General features: G+C 36.5%; 1 protein-coding gene across 2 annotated transcripts in view; it reads left to right on the forward strand.

Moving 5' to 3' along the window:
- The window catches only part of FAM171B (family with sequence similarity 171 member B), a 71645-nt gene extending 63983 nt beyond the window's left edge, over positions 1–7662 (forward strand). For both annotated transcript variants that reach the window (XM_005573676.4, XM_045367359.2), the window contains 2 exons: positions 2855–2978; positions 3223–7662. In XM_005573676.4, coding sequence (XP_005573733.2) covers positions 2855–2978; positions 3223–4567 — 1469 coding nt within the window. In that variant the 3' untranslated portion in view covers positions 4568–7662. The remainder of the gene's footprint in view (positions 1–2854; positions 2979–3222) is intronic.
- Positions 7663–15910: the final 8248 nt, after the last annotated feature.

Raw genomic sequence — 15910 nt, forward strand, 5'->3', positions numbered from 1 at the left:
AACTGCTGAGGATTAAATAACTGTTACTGCTCTACAGATAGGGGAAGTAGATACAAAAGAAATGAAACTTTCCCAAGACTGAATAAAAATAAATGGTGAGGTGAGAGTTCCAATTCAGACACTTTGGCTGTAAAGTCTACATGCATAACTGCAATACTGTTTCTCCAAATCTTTAGTGCAAAATTTGAAAGATAAAATTAAAGAGGTGGTGGTCCCTCAAATTCTTCAGTGTCCTCAGTGCAGGTGGGAGCCTCATTCTGGATGTTTTCTCATGGTAAAGATGACCAGAAACCAGTTGCCCCACCACTCACTCTTCTTACCCTATCTCATTGAATACATATTAGGATATAATTGGTACTGATAAGTAGACTTATTATATACCTTTTTGAGCTTTGTGATATTGAAGTCTTTGTGATATTGAAGCAGATTACCTCAAGATTAGCTGCCCAATAGCATTCATCTTTATCATGTTTTTAAATGTTTTATCTTTGTGGGTACATAATAGGTATTTATATTTCTCAGGTACATGAGCTATTTTAATACAGGCATACAATGCATAATAATCATGCATAATAATCACATCAACATAAATGGGGTATTTATCACCTCAAGCATTTATTTGTTATAAATGTTTTAATTATACTCTTTATTTTTAAATGTACAATTATTGTCTGTATTCACTCTGTTGTACCATCAAAATACTAGATCTTACTCATTCTAATTAACTAACCATCCCTACTCTCCCCTAACCCCACACTACCCTTCCTAGCCTCTGGTAAACCATCATTCTACCCTCAATTTCCAGTTGTTTTAGTGTTTAGCTCCCACAGATGAATGAGAACATGCAAAGTCTATTTTTCTGTGCCTAGCTTATTTCACTTAACACAATGTCCTAAACTCCCTTTCATGTTGTTGCAGATGACAGGATCACATCCTTTTTTATGGTTGAATAGTACTCCATTGTGTATATATGCCACATTTCCTTTATCCATTCATCTGTTGATAGACACTTAGGTCATTTTCAAATCTTGGCTACTGTGAACAGTGCTGCAATGAATATGGGAGTGCTGATATCTCTTTGATATACTGAGTTCCTTTCTTTTGGGTATATAGCAGTGGGGTTGATGAGTCATATGGTAGCTCTATTTTTTTTGAGGAACATCCTAATTGTTCTCCATAGTGACTATATTAATTTACATTCTCACCAACAGTGTAGGAGGGTTCCCTTTTCTCTACATCCTCACCAGCATTCATTATTGCCTGTCTTTTGGATAAAAGTCATGTGAACTGGGTGGGATAAGATGATCTTATGGTAGTTTTGATTTGCAGTTCTCTGATCAAATATGTCGAGCTTCTTTTCATATACCTGTTTGCCATTTGTTTGTCTTTTTTTGAGAAGTGTTCTATTCAAGTCTTCTGGTCATTTTTTAATGGGATTATTAGAATTTTTCTGTTGAATTGAGTTCCTTATATATTCTGGTTATTATTTTCTCCCATTCTGTGGGTTGTCTCTTCTCTTTGTTGATTGTTTGTTTTGCTCTACAGAAGCTTTTGATGTTATCCCATTTTTGCTTTGGTCACCTGTACTTGCAGGATATTACTCAATAAATCTTTGCCCAGATTTATTGGAGAGTTTCCTCAGTGTTTTCTTTTGGTGATTTTGTAATTTGAGGTCTTAGATTTAAGTCTTTAATCTATTTTGATTTGATTTTTGTATATGGTAAGAGATAAGAGTCTAGTTTCGTTCTTCTGCATAAGGATATCCAGTTTTCCCAGCACTGTGTATTGAAGAGACTGTCCTTTCCCCAGTATGTGTTCTTGGCATCTTTGTTGAAAATGAGTTCACTATAGATGTATGGATTTATAGGTTCTCTGTTCTGTTCCATTGGTCTTAATATGTGTGTTTTTACCACTAGCATTCATTTTTATGTTGAAATCATCCTAGTCAGCTTTTACTGCAGTAAAGCTTATCACAATGCCATTCCTATGCGTATGTTCTCATAGCAGGAGGATAGTGGGTCAGTTGTGCTCCATTTACTCTAGAGCCCAGGTAGAAGGAGATGCAACTCTTAATCCTTCAAGTCTTAGAATTTTTGGATTCTATTTCTTTATACCCCTGCTTGCTTTGGTAAATCCTTTTTTTGAATTTGTCTTTAAAATTTTTAAAGATTAAATAAAATAGTAAATACAGCTGATAATCAACATTCTATCTTAAAATCTCTTTGTTCAAAGCTCAAATTAGTTAAAAATTTTTTCTCCCAGTTTATTTTACCAATTTTTTTGTTACTTGGATCACCAGTTTTACTGCCTGTTGAAACAGTTTTCTCACTGCCTGGCCTGGAAGCCAATGTCGTATGTTTTAAGCTTTCTATAGCAGCATCTCAGCATCTTCTGTCATAGCCATTGCTGCAGTAACAAACAACCCTGCTGTCTCGGTGGCTAACGATATCAAACACTTATTTGCTACTTACATTTCATGAGTGTTTCAGGTTGTCTGCTACACTGTTGGACTTGGCTTCATTCAGTTCAACAGATACTCTCATTCTAGACACCAGGTTGAAGGAATGAAAACTCTCTGGGATATGCTATTCACATATTAGAAGGCTTGAGCAAGAGGGCAGAGCCATACCATGCAAACTTATTTAATATGCTCACATTTCATTGGTTAAAGCGAGTCAGTCAATGAAGCCAACGGATAGGGAAGGTTTACTTCACCCATAGGGAAATCTGTCATAGGAGGGGAGCAAACAAATAAAAGTGTGTAACCTATTCAATGTGCCTCACCCAGCATGTGACATAGTTGAGAATTTGATCTAAAATAACATTTTCTCTTTGTTTATATTGAACCATGTAGGTTCAGGTATAAATGAAGATTCCAAGGACATAACTGCCTACCATACAGTATTTCTTACAGCCATATTAGGAGGAACAATAGTCATTGTCATTGGATTTTTTGCTGTACTACTTTGTTATTGCAGGTAAGAAAATATTAATGGCTATAAACAGAAATTATCAAGGTATGGTATCATTTCAGTGTATTCTGTACATTGAAAAGTTTATTTGTAGAAATAAATTTAATTTTACAATATATCTTTATTTTTAATCTGCATATCTCACAATAGCATTGCACATATATGATGTGTAGATTGTGGAGTGATTTTTAAAAAATGAACCATTTGTGTCATAACTTTTAAATATTTTTTGCCTTCTCTTCTACTCTAGGGATAAGTGTGGTACTCCACAGAAAAGAGAAAGAAATATCACTAAACTTGAGGTCCTCAAGAGAGACCAGACAACTTCAACAACACATATAAATCATATCAGTACAGTTAAAGTTGCATTAAAAGCTGAGGACAAGTCACAGTTATTCAATGCCAAAAACTCCTCATATAGTCCTCAGAAAAAGGAACCATCAAAGGCAGAAACAGAAGAAAGAGTTTCCATGGTAAAAACTCGGGACGATTTTAAAATCTACAATGAAGATGTTGCATTTCTATCAGTCAATCAAAATAATTACTCAAGAAACCCAACACAGTCTTTGGAGCCCAGTGTAGGGTCCAAACAACCTAAACATATTAACAACAATCTATCTTCATCTCTAGGTGATGCTCAAGATGAAAAGAGGTATCTCACAGGTAATGAGGAGGCTTATGGGCGTTCCCATATTCCTGAACAGCTTATGCATATTTACAGCCAGCCCATTGCCATTCTTCAAACATCTGACCTTTTCTCCACGCCGGAACAGCTACATACTGCTAAGTCAGCTACTTTGCCAAGAAAGGGACAGTTAGTCTATGGCCAACTGATGGAACCAGTAAATCGAGAGAACTTTACGCAGACCTTGCCCAAAATGCCAATTCATTCTCATGCACAGCCCCCAGATGCCAGGGAAGAGGATATCATACTTGAAGGTCAACAGAGCTTGCCATCCCAAGCTTCAGATTGGAGCCGATATTCAAGCAGTTTACTGGAATCCGTCTCTGTTCCTGGAACACTAAATGAGGCTGTTGTCATGACTCCATTTTCATCAGAACTTCAAGGAATTTCAGAACAGACCCTCCTGGAGCTGTCCAAAGGAAAGCCCTCCCCGCATCCCAGAGCCTGGTTTGTGTCTCTTGATGGAAAGCCAGTTGCGCAAGTGAGGCACTCCTTTATAGACCTGAAAAAGGGCAAGAGAACCCAGAGCAATGACACCAGTCTGGACTCTGGGGTGGACTTGAATGAGCTTCACTCAAGTAGAAAGCTCGAGAGGGAGAAAACATTCATCAAAAGCATGCATCAGCCCAAGATCCTTTACTTAGAAGATTTAGACCTAAGCAGCAGTGAGAGTGGAACCACCGTCTGTTCCCCTGAGGACCCAACTTTAAGGCACATCCTGGATGGAGGGAGTGGAGTGATTATGGAGCACCCTGGGGAAGAGTCCCTAGGAAGGAAAAGCACTGTTGAAGATTTTGAAGCTAATACATCCCCCACTAAAAGAAGGGGCAGACCACCACTAGCCAAAAGAGATAGCAAGACTAACATCTGGAAGAAGCGAGAGGAACGCCCACTGATTCCCATAAATTAACTCCAACAGGGATTGTGTGTCTGCTGTCTCGTGCCATTTATTCTTGCTTCTTGTTGTAAATTGCAGTATGAACTTAAGAAGTTGAGACTGAGCAATCTCATGGTTCTTGGACATGTCTCAAGCAGAGTAAATGGTAATTCAGTAATCAGAGAGAAAGATACCAAGGAATGCTTTTTCTGGCCTATTCATTTATTTTTGGGTAATGAATTACAGTATCCAAGTTTTCAAAATGCAAAATAGCATCAAGATGTTAGTTTTCTGAAAATGTTGCTCGGCCAGCCAGTTTGGCCTTGACTCTCTTAAGAATAAACAGTGAAATATATACTCCTCAAGTTGCCTCCAAAAATGTTGCCTCTGCCATGGTGACTACCCCATGGAACATTTAGAAACAAAACTGACTTCAGGCATCATATTCTTTTAAATGTTACTATTACGTCCTCTTCTGCCTATACTTAAAAATAACTTGATAAATGACTTGGACTGATGTTACTCTGGAGTTATCTCAAAGAAAATGTTGTTTGGTCTTTAAACAGCATGCGTATTGTATCATCCCAAACGTAAATCCTACGTTTATATAATATGAGCAAGAACCTACTTGGTCATTAGAGAGGGAGACACCAGCTCTTTGGTTGTTTTTGGATATAACTTCACAAAATAAGTAAGGTATTAATTTGTAATTTAGAAATTTGGCAATTTTTATTTAAAAATTAATTATTTTTTCTTCCCCTCAACAATGAAGCAAGCTTAGCTGTCAAGGAAAACTTTTTACAAATCTGAAAAAATAATCTATGACTTTGATTTAAGGCTCACTGATACTTTTAGGCTAAATTGGTTTTAATATATTTCTTCTACTCTAAAAACCTGAACTCAGTCACTTAAAGGCTATGAAATTTTAAAAAATGATGTGAAAGTTTCTTTTGAACACTAAAATAAAATATGTGGAGATAAAAATAAACATTGATTTATTTTTCTTAAATGTTGATGAGAAGAAAAAGAAATGCCATTTTTTCTGAGGCTCAAAAATACCTTCAGTATAGTAGTTGTATATCCAGATATTGATTTGCTTAAAAAATGTTTAAGAAAAACAGTTTCAATTTCAGGGGGAAAGTAAAAGCTTTTCCCTAAGTTACTTATAGCCTTTGCAACTTCTTTTTTCAGTTTTGTAAGTAATATATCTATATTCTTTTCATCATAGCAAGCATTCAATGTGAACAACTTTTTAATTAACTCAATTACCATTCATACATCCTAAAAATAAAAAGCTCATTATTCATTAAAATCAACTGATCCCATTTTTCTTAAAATTTCCCTGAAGGCAAATGTCTGAAGCACCTTTCCCTTGTGGGGGTAAAAATCCTAAATTGCTTTGTTTTTCATTCCCTGCTATTCAACATGGGAGCAACATAGAGACCGTCAACAAGTTCAGTGAACCAAAATAGCCCATTTGCTTCAGTAAAATTATAGCTAGATGTGCAATTTTTTCCTGCAACTTCTGCAACATCTAACCTGTCAAATAACCTTCCTACCATTCTGTGTTAACCCAAAGAACATAAAGACCCTAGGTAAATATTTGCTATATATTACTCCAATCCATAGAAGAAATAAATGTTTTGGGTAATACATAGGCTTCCTTTTCTTTTTTTTTTTTTTTTAAGTGATAAGGCTTATAACAATTAGAGAAGGCTTCTTATTGGTCTTACACAGAAAGATACATCAAAAGCAGCACAAATGAAAATGATTTGGAAAAGGTTAAAGTTAGTGCTCTGCTGAAGTGCCTTTGATATAGACTTGCATTATTAGAAGGATAGAACATCTTTTTTAAGTGTGCATTTTCTTTCAGTTAACCAAATTAAACAGATGTGCAGTTTTATTAAAAATATAGACCTAGTGTTTCATGTTGGAACAATAAATTTTGCATGTGAGTAGTATTTCTTGTTTTTTGAATACAGTATATATTGATGATAAATTATGTTGGAATGAAGTCAGAAACTATATAGCAAAACTTTATATTTTAAGTGTTTATTTTTCCCACCTTTAAATAAAAATGTTTCATCTCAGCTTGGTAATGAAATACACATATTGGTGTAAGGGTATACCATTCAGGTATGCCACTTATTTTATTCATTTTTGTGTAAGGGAAATGAGATGATGTATCCCAAGGGCTTTTCTAGAACTACTTGTTTGATTTCAGAATAAAACATTATTATTTTTACACTGCACATGCTGTTCGCAATTGGTAATTATAGGCAATTTATCTTTTCTAATGATCAAAAGAGTGTGACTTCTCATTTGTGAGTAGTTCACAAATTTCCTGTTAAAAAGCTGAAGCCATCTACCTTTTCTTAACCCAAGTGATAATAAACAATATTCACAACTTTCTTAAATTTTTAAATTGAAAACTAAGGTTTTTTCAAATATAAACCTAGATGATTTTGGTCACAAATTGTTAACATTTGTCGATCCATTGTATATACTTTGGATATATATTAAAGGCAAAACTATCTCTCGACTAACTGATGGATTCATTTACTAAAGCACAGCTATATGTATTTTTGAATACATATTATGATCTTGAGACTTTATAAATCAATTTTTATGACTTTATGCAGTTGTATAGGGATTATGCCCTTTTATAATACATAGTATACCACAAAGATCACAAATGTTGAGGAATGAAAGCACTTCTTTGCTTTGGCAATCATTTTCAGGCCACTATGTGTTTGAATCCTCTGGTATTGATATGTATTATAGGGTTTTAGAGATCTGTGGGTCAAATGATGTCCCTCAAAACTTCCCAGAAAGGTGAAGCTCAAAGTCACACATTCATTTATAAGGCGCATGAGTTTCTCATTTTCCCATGTACCAGCATTGTAAAGGAATTCAGCTGTATTAATTTCTATTTCAGATCTAGAATTGACATTTTGCCTTCTTATTTCCAGGTGTTTCTATTTTTTGTATTCTTTCAGAGAAATCTCATATTTCGGTGTATTTATTGCTGTTACTACTATATTTACTGCTGAAAATTGTAACAACCTGAAGATTTGTAAAATGTTAAACATAGTTCATTAAAAATAATAAAATAAATCTAAAATGTGCTTGATGCATTGTTTAATTTTTGGTAAACTAGAAAACATTCCTCCCTACATTGCCATTTAATCTAATAAATATTCAATTATTACTTATTACATCTCCTACAGTAAAATAACCCCTTTTGTTTATATAATGAACTTGATATTTCTTTATACTTCATGTCTCCAAAGTTCCCATTTTTACTGTTAGAGCTGAGTGTAGACAAATTGTTTTCCATCCACTGAGGAGACTTAAGACAATCTGATCGAATCTAAAATAAATTACAAATCCCAAAACACCTAAGGGAGAAAATGATACAGTAAACCCTCAACCCCTTTTAAAAATATTCTTTGAACTCTAAACCTGAATCTAAATGATAACATAAAGGCTGTTTATATTTAAAGAGTTAGCTCTCCAATAACCTATCTGCTTAATCAGTTGAACAATATTTAAGTTCAGGCAGTTTGTATTTGGGGACTTTAGAATACTTTGTAGAATTATCTTGACTGCCATGTTTTTAGACATTTCCTGTAACTTTTATAAATGAATATGGTACTAAAAATAGCTTGGGTCAGTCCTAATGGGAATTGGACTCTGAATCCACTCACCAATAGAGATTGTAATTTCCAGCACTGTCTTTATGATAAATAGTTTCACTCGGATCCCTGCATGTGCTAGCCAAGCTATGGCTACCTTTGTTAGGGAGCCTGGTCTCCATCTAAGAGAGTCTTAGTCTTATCAGAAATGATACAGCCCCTGGAGGAGCCATAGGGGACCCTAACTCACATGGTACTGGTTTGTAACAAAACATAAATCAGAAACAGCTGCCAAACAGACGATGTTCACAAACTGATCATCACATTCTCATCTCAGAAGAGAAACTAATATGGGAAGACTGAGATGTAAGAACTGTAAGAAAAGTAGTTGGATGGAATTAAGAGACATTTTAACAAGTTTATCAAAAGCGATTCACCTTTCGGTACTTAATAACTGGCAGATAATCAGGGATCCTTTCCTTGAAGTAAATGTTGGAGAAATATTTAAACTACACCACAGTGTTTCTTTATCTAGGCCCCATGAAATCACCTTGTGGACCTCTTTTTATAGGTGGATTTCTTAATAGATGGATACACAATGAGACAGCTTACTTAGTAAGTTCTCTCTAAATCAACTGGAGGGCTAATTTCTTCTGAGAAAACTGCCCTATTTTCTTAGTTTTGAATTTGTTTGCTCCATCAAAATAAATATTCTTTCTTTGACTTGTCTTTATCTTTTCATTTTGAGCCTCAGTTTGAGGACTGTAGATTTCTGCCTATTAAGATTTTTAAAACATAACATCTTTAGAGTTTGACTAGAAGAAAATAGGCTAGAAGTTAACCACAATTTGCCATATTAAATGCTGAAAAGCTAATAATCTCAATGACAAATTATGGAAAAACATTTTCATCAAGTATATGATGGTACATGTCTTAGAAAAAAATAACTATTTTCTTTCCAAAAAAGGTAAGCTTAAGGATTACATTTTAAAACTACCTGTGATGTTTGTTAAAATATTGCAATAACACATTTCTGCACTTTGTTGGCTATAGTAGATGAATAGCTTCCTATTTCTTTTGGGAAAGTTTACAGGATGATGTAAACTCACAGATTATTTTTTAAAAAGAAAGTTCACATCTTTAGAAGCATATGCTATTTTATCCCCCTAGGTAACAAAACCTTTCTTCGTTGAAACTATATTTCTTGGTTTTCAAGTCTACCCCTGCTATGGTTCTGAATGGTATTCCACAGTCTTGCAAGAGTACCACATTTTTCCTACGAGTTGATTTTTTTCTGTTCTTCAGGTTGATTAGGGGTTTCATAATTCATATGTTGACTAGTTCTAATCCTTGTAGACCTTATTAAAACACTAGACTAACTGCAGACAGTCTGATTCAAAACAAATAAGATAATTACATTCCCAAGAGTCTCTGGACTTATTACACTTGAACAGCTTAGTTAGAAACCTTTTCTAAATACTATACTGAAAGGGTAATAGTAGCTACTAAGCAATGTAGAGTCAGTATCTCAGAATTTTTATTTTACATATCTCCATATTTCAGTCCAATAATGTAGATTATTTTTTCATAGAAAAATACTTTAAAAAATTAAAATATTAGCTACTCAGTATCCAAAATTTTATAATAAAGACTATTGCAAAACCCTGATTTCTGATTTAGGTAATTTCTGAAAGGTTTGTGTCCATAAAATACAAAAAAAACATACTTTTGCAAATATTTTCTCATTGTTACTTTTAAAAATTTAGTATTTCTTAGTTTTAAAAGAGTTGCTTGTCATTATTCCATGGATTATTTAACAAAACACTATTGATGTGAATATTGACCATTGAAGAGGATGTTAATAAGTAGACGAGATCTATAATTAAGGATTTTACCAATTATTTCTAGGGAGTGCTTATACTTATAAAAGGAAGGGAAAAATTATTTCTCTGAATAAGTTTTTTTTCTTAATGTTTAAATGACAAGAAAAGAATATTGAAAGTGAATTTCATGATAACAATCTTTAACACATACCTGTTTTCTGAAATTCTGGTTTCTCAAAAAGTAATCCTTGCTACTGTTCTATCATTTTCTTTTTTCATAATGAGACATAAGAGCAAGCTGTCATGAATTAGTGATAAGAGAACTATATTTACTCTTCTTGAAATTGGGACCTTTCCTGCCTTTTTCTTTTTTTAAGTCAGGGTGAGATTTGATACTATTAAAGTTAGCCTTAGTAAGAAACTAATCTGAATCAGGAAATTTCAAAAATTCCATCTGCCCCAAGATGAGCTCATTTCATTTCTAAAGCAAATACTGCCTGATTGTGTGTACTAAATTGTTATGTTGATATCTTGCTTATGTTTGTCTTCTTAGACCGCAAGATCCTTATGGACACAAACCATGCTTTATAATTCCTCCAATTCTTAACAGTACCTTTGTTATAGTATGTACTCAAAAAATAGTGATTAATGGAGTAATGAATTAGATGAATGATAATGGATTTTTTTTTTCAGTGGAATAATTGGAAGTGTTTTGAGAAAGGGAGAGAGTGACATCAGCAAGATGGTAAAATAGGAGCTCCCCTGCTTGTATCCTCTCAAGCAACAAAGGCAAAAGTGCCTTTGTGGGAGCTCTGGAATTCAGATAGGAGTTTGTGAAACCCTACTGGAGCTCAAGACCTAGTGAGGCCATTCTAGAGGGTAGAACTGTGCCCATGTAGAAATCTCACAGGCTATGGTCCCAGTTCCAGACCTGGAAATGGCCCTGTCATCCTCAGAACTCAGTTGCAGCCATGTTTGGCCTTGATCCTCCTACCACAATCACCCACCAAGGAACCCAGGTAAAGTCATGCCATTTATGCCTTGAGTGACTGGCCTGCTGACTTTGTTTCTTCCTGTGGACCCTGAAATGGCTAAGAGACTTGTCTTCAGCTCTGTCAGCTGCAGACTGCAAGCAGTCCTGCCCCATGAGGTCCCCAGGGGGAGACATGCTTGTCTGAGTTCCTGGAGGCAGACCTGTCAAACTTAGTCTCAGCTGTGGAACCTGAAGCAGCCCTGCAACTGTTTTAAGTCCCTCTCATCTATGGGCTGGGGCCAACACTGCCTGTCCAGAGAACTACCCAGTGACCCGGGGGAGCCTTCCCAGAAACCCACAGGAAGCCACACCAGTCTGTGCACCTGGTGATGGGCTAGTTGTCTGAGTGAACTTGAAGACAGAAAAGTTGAAATTACCCAATTGTAGGAAGAAAAAGAATGAAGGAAGCATAAGAGACTTATGGGACACCATCAAATACAAATATATTATTAATTATGGGAGTTTCTGAAAGAAGAGAGAAAGTTAAAGAACACTTATTTAAATAAATAGTAGCTGAAAACTTCCCAAATATTGAGAGGATTATAGACAACCAGATTCATGGAGCTCAAAAACCCCTAAGCAAGACTGACCCTGTATTAGGCTGTTCATACATTGCTATAAAGAAATACTTGAGACTGTGTAACTTATAAAGAAAATAGACTTAATTGGCTAATGGTTCTGCACGTTTTACAGGAAGCATGGGGCTGGCATCTGCTCAGCTTCTGGTGAAGCTCCTCAAGGAACTTTCAATCATGCCAGAAGGTGAAGGGGGAACAGGCCTGTCACATGATGAAAGTAGGAGAAAGAAAGAGAGAGAGAGAGAGAGAGAGAAAGAAAATGGAGCAGGGGTGGCGTGCCACATACTTTTAAGTGACCAGACCTTGTGAGAACTCACTCACTATCATGAAAACAGCACTAAGCCACAAGGGATTCACCTCCATGATCCAAACACCTCCCACTAGTCTAAGAATTACAATTCGACATGAGATTTAGGCAGGGACAAATATGCAAACTCTATCAGACCCAATGAAAAATATTGAGACATATTATGATCAAATGTTCAAAAATCAAAGACAGCATCTTGACAGCACCAAGAGAAAAGTGTCTTATTACACACAAGGAACCTTCATAAGACTATCAGCAGACTTTTCAACGAACCCCTTGTAAGGGTTTCAACGAAACCCTTGTAAGGGAAGTGAGAGAACATATTCAAAGTGCAAAAAGAAAAAACAAACTATCAACAAGTAATACTATACATGGCAAAGCTGTCCTTCACATATGAAGGACAGAGAGACGTTCCCTGACAAAGAAAACCTGAGAGAAGTCATCACCAGTAGACCTGCCTTACCAGAAATAATGAAGTTCTTAGAGTTGAAACAAAAGGATGCTAAATAGCAACATGAAAACGTATGAAAGTACAAATGTTTCTCAACTTATAATGGGGAAACATCCTAATAAACCCATCATAAAGTCACAAAATTTTAAGTCAAACCAATGTAAGTTGGGGACCATCTGTACAAAATTCACTGGTAAAGGTAAATATTTAGTCAAATCCAGTATACTCTAATACTGTAATAATGGTGTGTAAATGACTTTTGACTCTATACAAAAGTTAAAAGACCAAAGTATTAAAAATAACTATAGCTACAATTTGCTGATAAATAAAGTAGAAAGATATACAATGTAACATCAATAGCCTAAAAGGCGGTGAGGAGAGAAGTAGAAGTGTGGGTTTCGTATGCTATTGAACTTAAGTTTTCAGTTCAAAATAGAATGTTATAACAATAAGGTGTTTCATATAAGTCCCGTGGTGAACACAAAGAAAAAATAAACCTCTAGTGAATACACAAAGATTTTAAAAAAAAGTCAAAGCATGCACTCTAAAAATTTAACAAATTACAAAGGAGGAAGAAAAGAACGGTATAATGGAAAAAAGGAATGATGAAACAATTAGTAAACAAAATGGCAAAAGTTCTTACATATCGATTATTACTTTACATGCAAATGAATGTATTTTCCAATCAAAAGACACAGTGTTTAAATGGATTAAAAAATATGATCTCAGTTGGAAAGAAATGGCAGATAGGAGACAGGACTAACTTCCAATTCCCACTCAGAGCAGCGTGTGGAGGCTCACACTGTGAACTTTTGCTCCAAGAATTAGTGCAGTAACATACCAAGAAAATCAGAGACTCCACAGGCCCTTTGAAGGAAGCGGCTTGCTGTTGCAGGTTCTGTGAGACAGCCGAAAGAATGTGAGTATTCAAAGTGTGAAAGAGGGAACATCCACCCCCAAACACACATCCTCCCTGGGAAACCTGAAGGTCCAGATCACAGGAGAAGGATCTGACGTTACCCGGAGCTGAGACAAATTTAGAGAGCTGAGCAAAATATGGGGGTAGAGGAAGCACAGGGAGGGGTCCTGTGGGCCCTCTCAGTCCCCAGGGAAGCCATTTCTGACTTTATCTCATAGGGGTCCTTGCTGGCAGTGGAAATGGGGAAAGATGAGGGGAAAGGAAACATTCAGCTGAACTTTGTAACAATTTCAACTGAAGGTGAAGTTTCCTGGACAGAAACTGGGGGAGGGAGTGACCTGGAGTACAGATATGAACATAGAAGCTGCAGAAGCTGGGGAGGCCTGAAACCTGAAAGCCTTGTTTACTTTCTCAGAAGGCAGGCTTGTAGCCTGGGGCAAGTTCTCAGCCCTGCTCACTGGCTGCCTGGAAATAAACTCAGTGTGGTTAGGGGGACACAGTGGGAGCGAGACCAGCTTTTCCAGCTGTATGGGAGCTGGGTAAGGCCTGTCACTGTTGGCTTTCCCCCACTTCTCTGGTGACCTATATGATGTGGCAGAGGCAGCCATAATCTCCCTGGTAATGTAACTTCATCAGCCTGAGAACCATGCCCCCACCCCCCACAACAGCTGAAGCATGCCCTGCCCAAGGAGAGTCTGAGCTCAGACACACCAGACCCCACCCCTACTTGATGGTCTTTCTCTACCTGCTCTGGTAGCTAAAGACAAAGCACATAATTTCTTGGAAGCTCTGTGGCCCACCCACCACCTGAGACACCCAAATACTTATCCAGGTGACCTTAGGGCAAGCTTATATACTCCCTGTAATACTGCAGCTGATACTCCCTTGAAAGCACCACCTCCTGGCCAGAGGCCAACCAACACAAAACCAGCACACTAAGCAAAAATACAACCAAGGACTCTCACAGAGTCCACTTCACGCCCCTGCTACACGCATTGGAACAGGTTCTGGTATCCATGACTGAGAGACCTGAAGATGGATCACATCACAGGACTCTTTGCAGACACTCCACAGAACCAGCCCAGAGCCTAGTAGCTCTGCTGTGTGGCTGGATCCAGAAGAGAAATAACAATCACTCTAGTTGAGCTCTCAGAAAGCCCCATCCCTAGGGGAATGCGGAGAGCACCACATCCCCATAAGACAAAAGAATCTGAACAGCAGCTCTTGAGCACCATATCTTCCCTCTGACATAGTCTACCCAAATGAGAAGAAACCAGAAAAACAATTCTGGTTTATGAATTGATGGAAAAACAAGGTTATTTAACACCCCCAAAATATTACAATAACTCACCAGCAATGGATCCAAACTGAAAAGAAATCTCTGAATTGCCAGAATAATTCAGAAGGTTGATTTTTAAGCTACTCAAGAAGGCACCAGAGAAAGGTGAATACAAACTTAAAGAAACTTTAATGTCACAGGATATGAATAGAAAAATAGATAAACAGCATAAATAAAAAACAGTCACTTCTGGAAATGAAGGACATACTTAGAGAAATGCAAAATCCACTGGAAAGTCTCAGCAATAGAATTGAACAAGCAGAAAAAAGAACATCAGAGCTTGAAGACAAGGCTTTTGAATTAACCCAACCCAATAAGGACAAAGATAAAAATTAAAACATGAGCAAAACCTTCAGGAAGTTTGAGATTATGTTAAAAGAACAAACCTAAGAATAATCACTGCTCCTGAGGAGAAATCTAAAAGTTTGGTCAACATATTTGAAGGAATAATCATTCTACTATGGAAAACAGTGTGGAGATTGCTTAAAGAACTAAAAGTAGAACTACCATTTGATCCAGCAATCCCATTCATGGATGTCTACCCAGAGGAAAAGAAGGTATTATACAAAACATATACTTGCAAATGCATGTTTATAGCAGCACAATTCACAATTGCAAATATATGAAACCAGCCTAAATGCTCATCAATGAATGGATAAATTGTGGTGTATATACGTATTAGTTCCTTTTCACACTGCTGATAAAGACACATCGAGACTGGACGATTTACAAAAAAAAAAAAAAGAGAGATTTAATGGACTTACAGTTCCACGTGACTAGTGAGGCCTCAAAATCATGGTGGAAGGCAAAGAGGAGCAAGTCATATCTTACATGGATGGTGGCAGGCAAAGAAAGAGAGCTTGTGCGGGAAACCTCTCATTTTTTAAAATCATCAGATCTTGTGAAACGTTTTCACTATCCCAAGAATGGCATGGGAAAGACCTACTCCATGATTCAGTTACCTCCCACCAGGTCTTTCCCACAACATGTGGGTATTCAAGATGAGATTTGGGTGGAGACACAGCCAAATCATATCAATATATACCATGGAATGCTACTCAGCCATAAAAAGGAATGAAATAATGGCATTTGCAGAAATCTAGATGGAACTGGAGACCATTGTTCTAAATGAAGTAACTCAGGAATGGAAAACCAAACATTTTATGTTCTCAATCATAAGTGGGAACTAAGCTATGAGGATGCAAAGGTGTGGAAATAATGCAATGGACTTTTGGGACCTAAGGTAAGGATGGGAGCAGGGAGAGGATTAAAAGACTACACACTGGTA

The sequence above is a fragment of the Macaca fascicularis genome, chromosome 12 (genome assembly GCF_037993035.2).
Source record: "Macaca fascicularis isolate 582-1 chromosome 12, T2T-MFA8v1.1".
Taxonomy (NCBI): domain Eukaryota; kingdom Metazoa; phylum Chordata; class Mammalia; order Primates; family Cercopithecidae; genus Macaca; species Macaca fascicularis.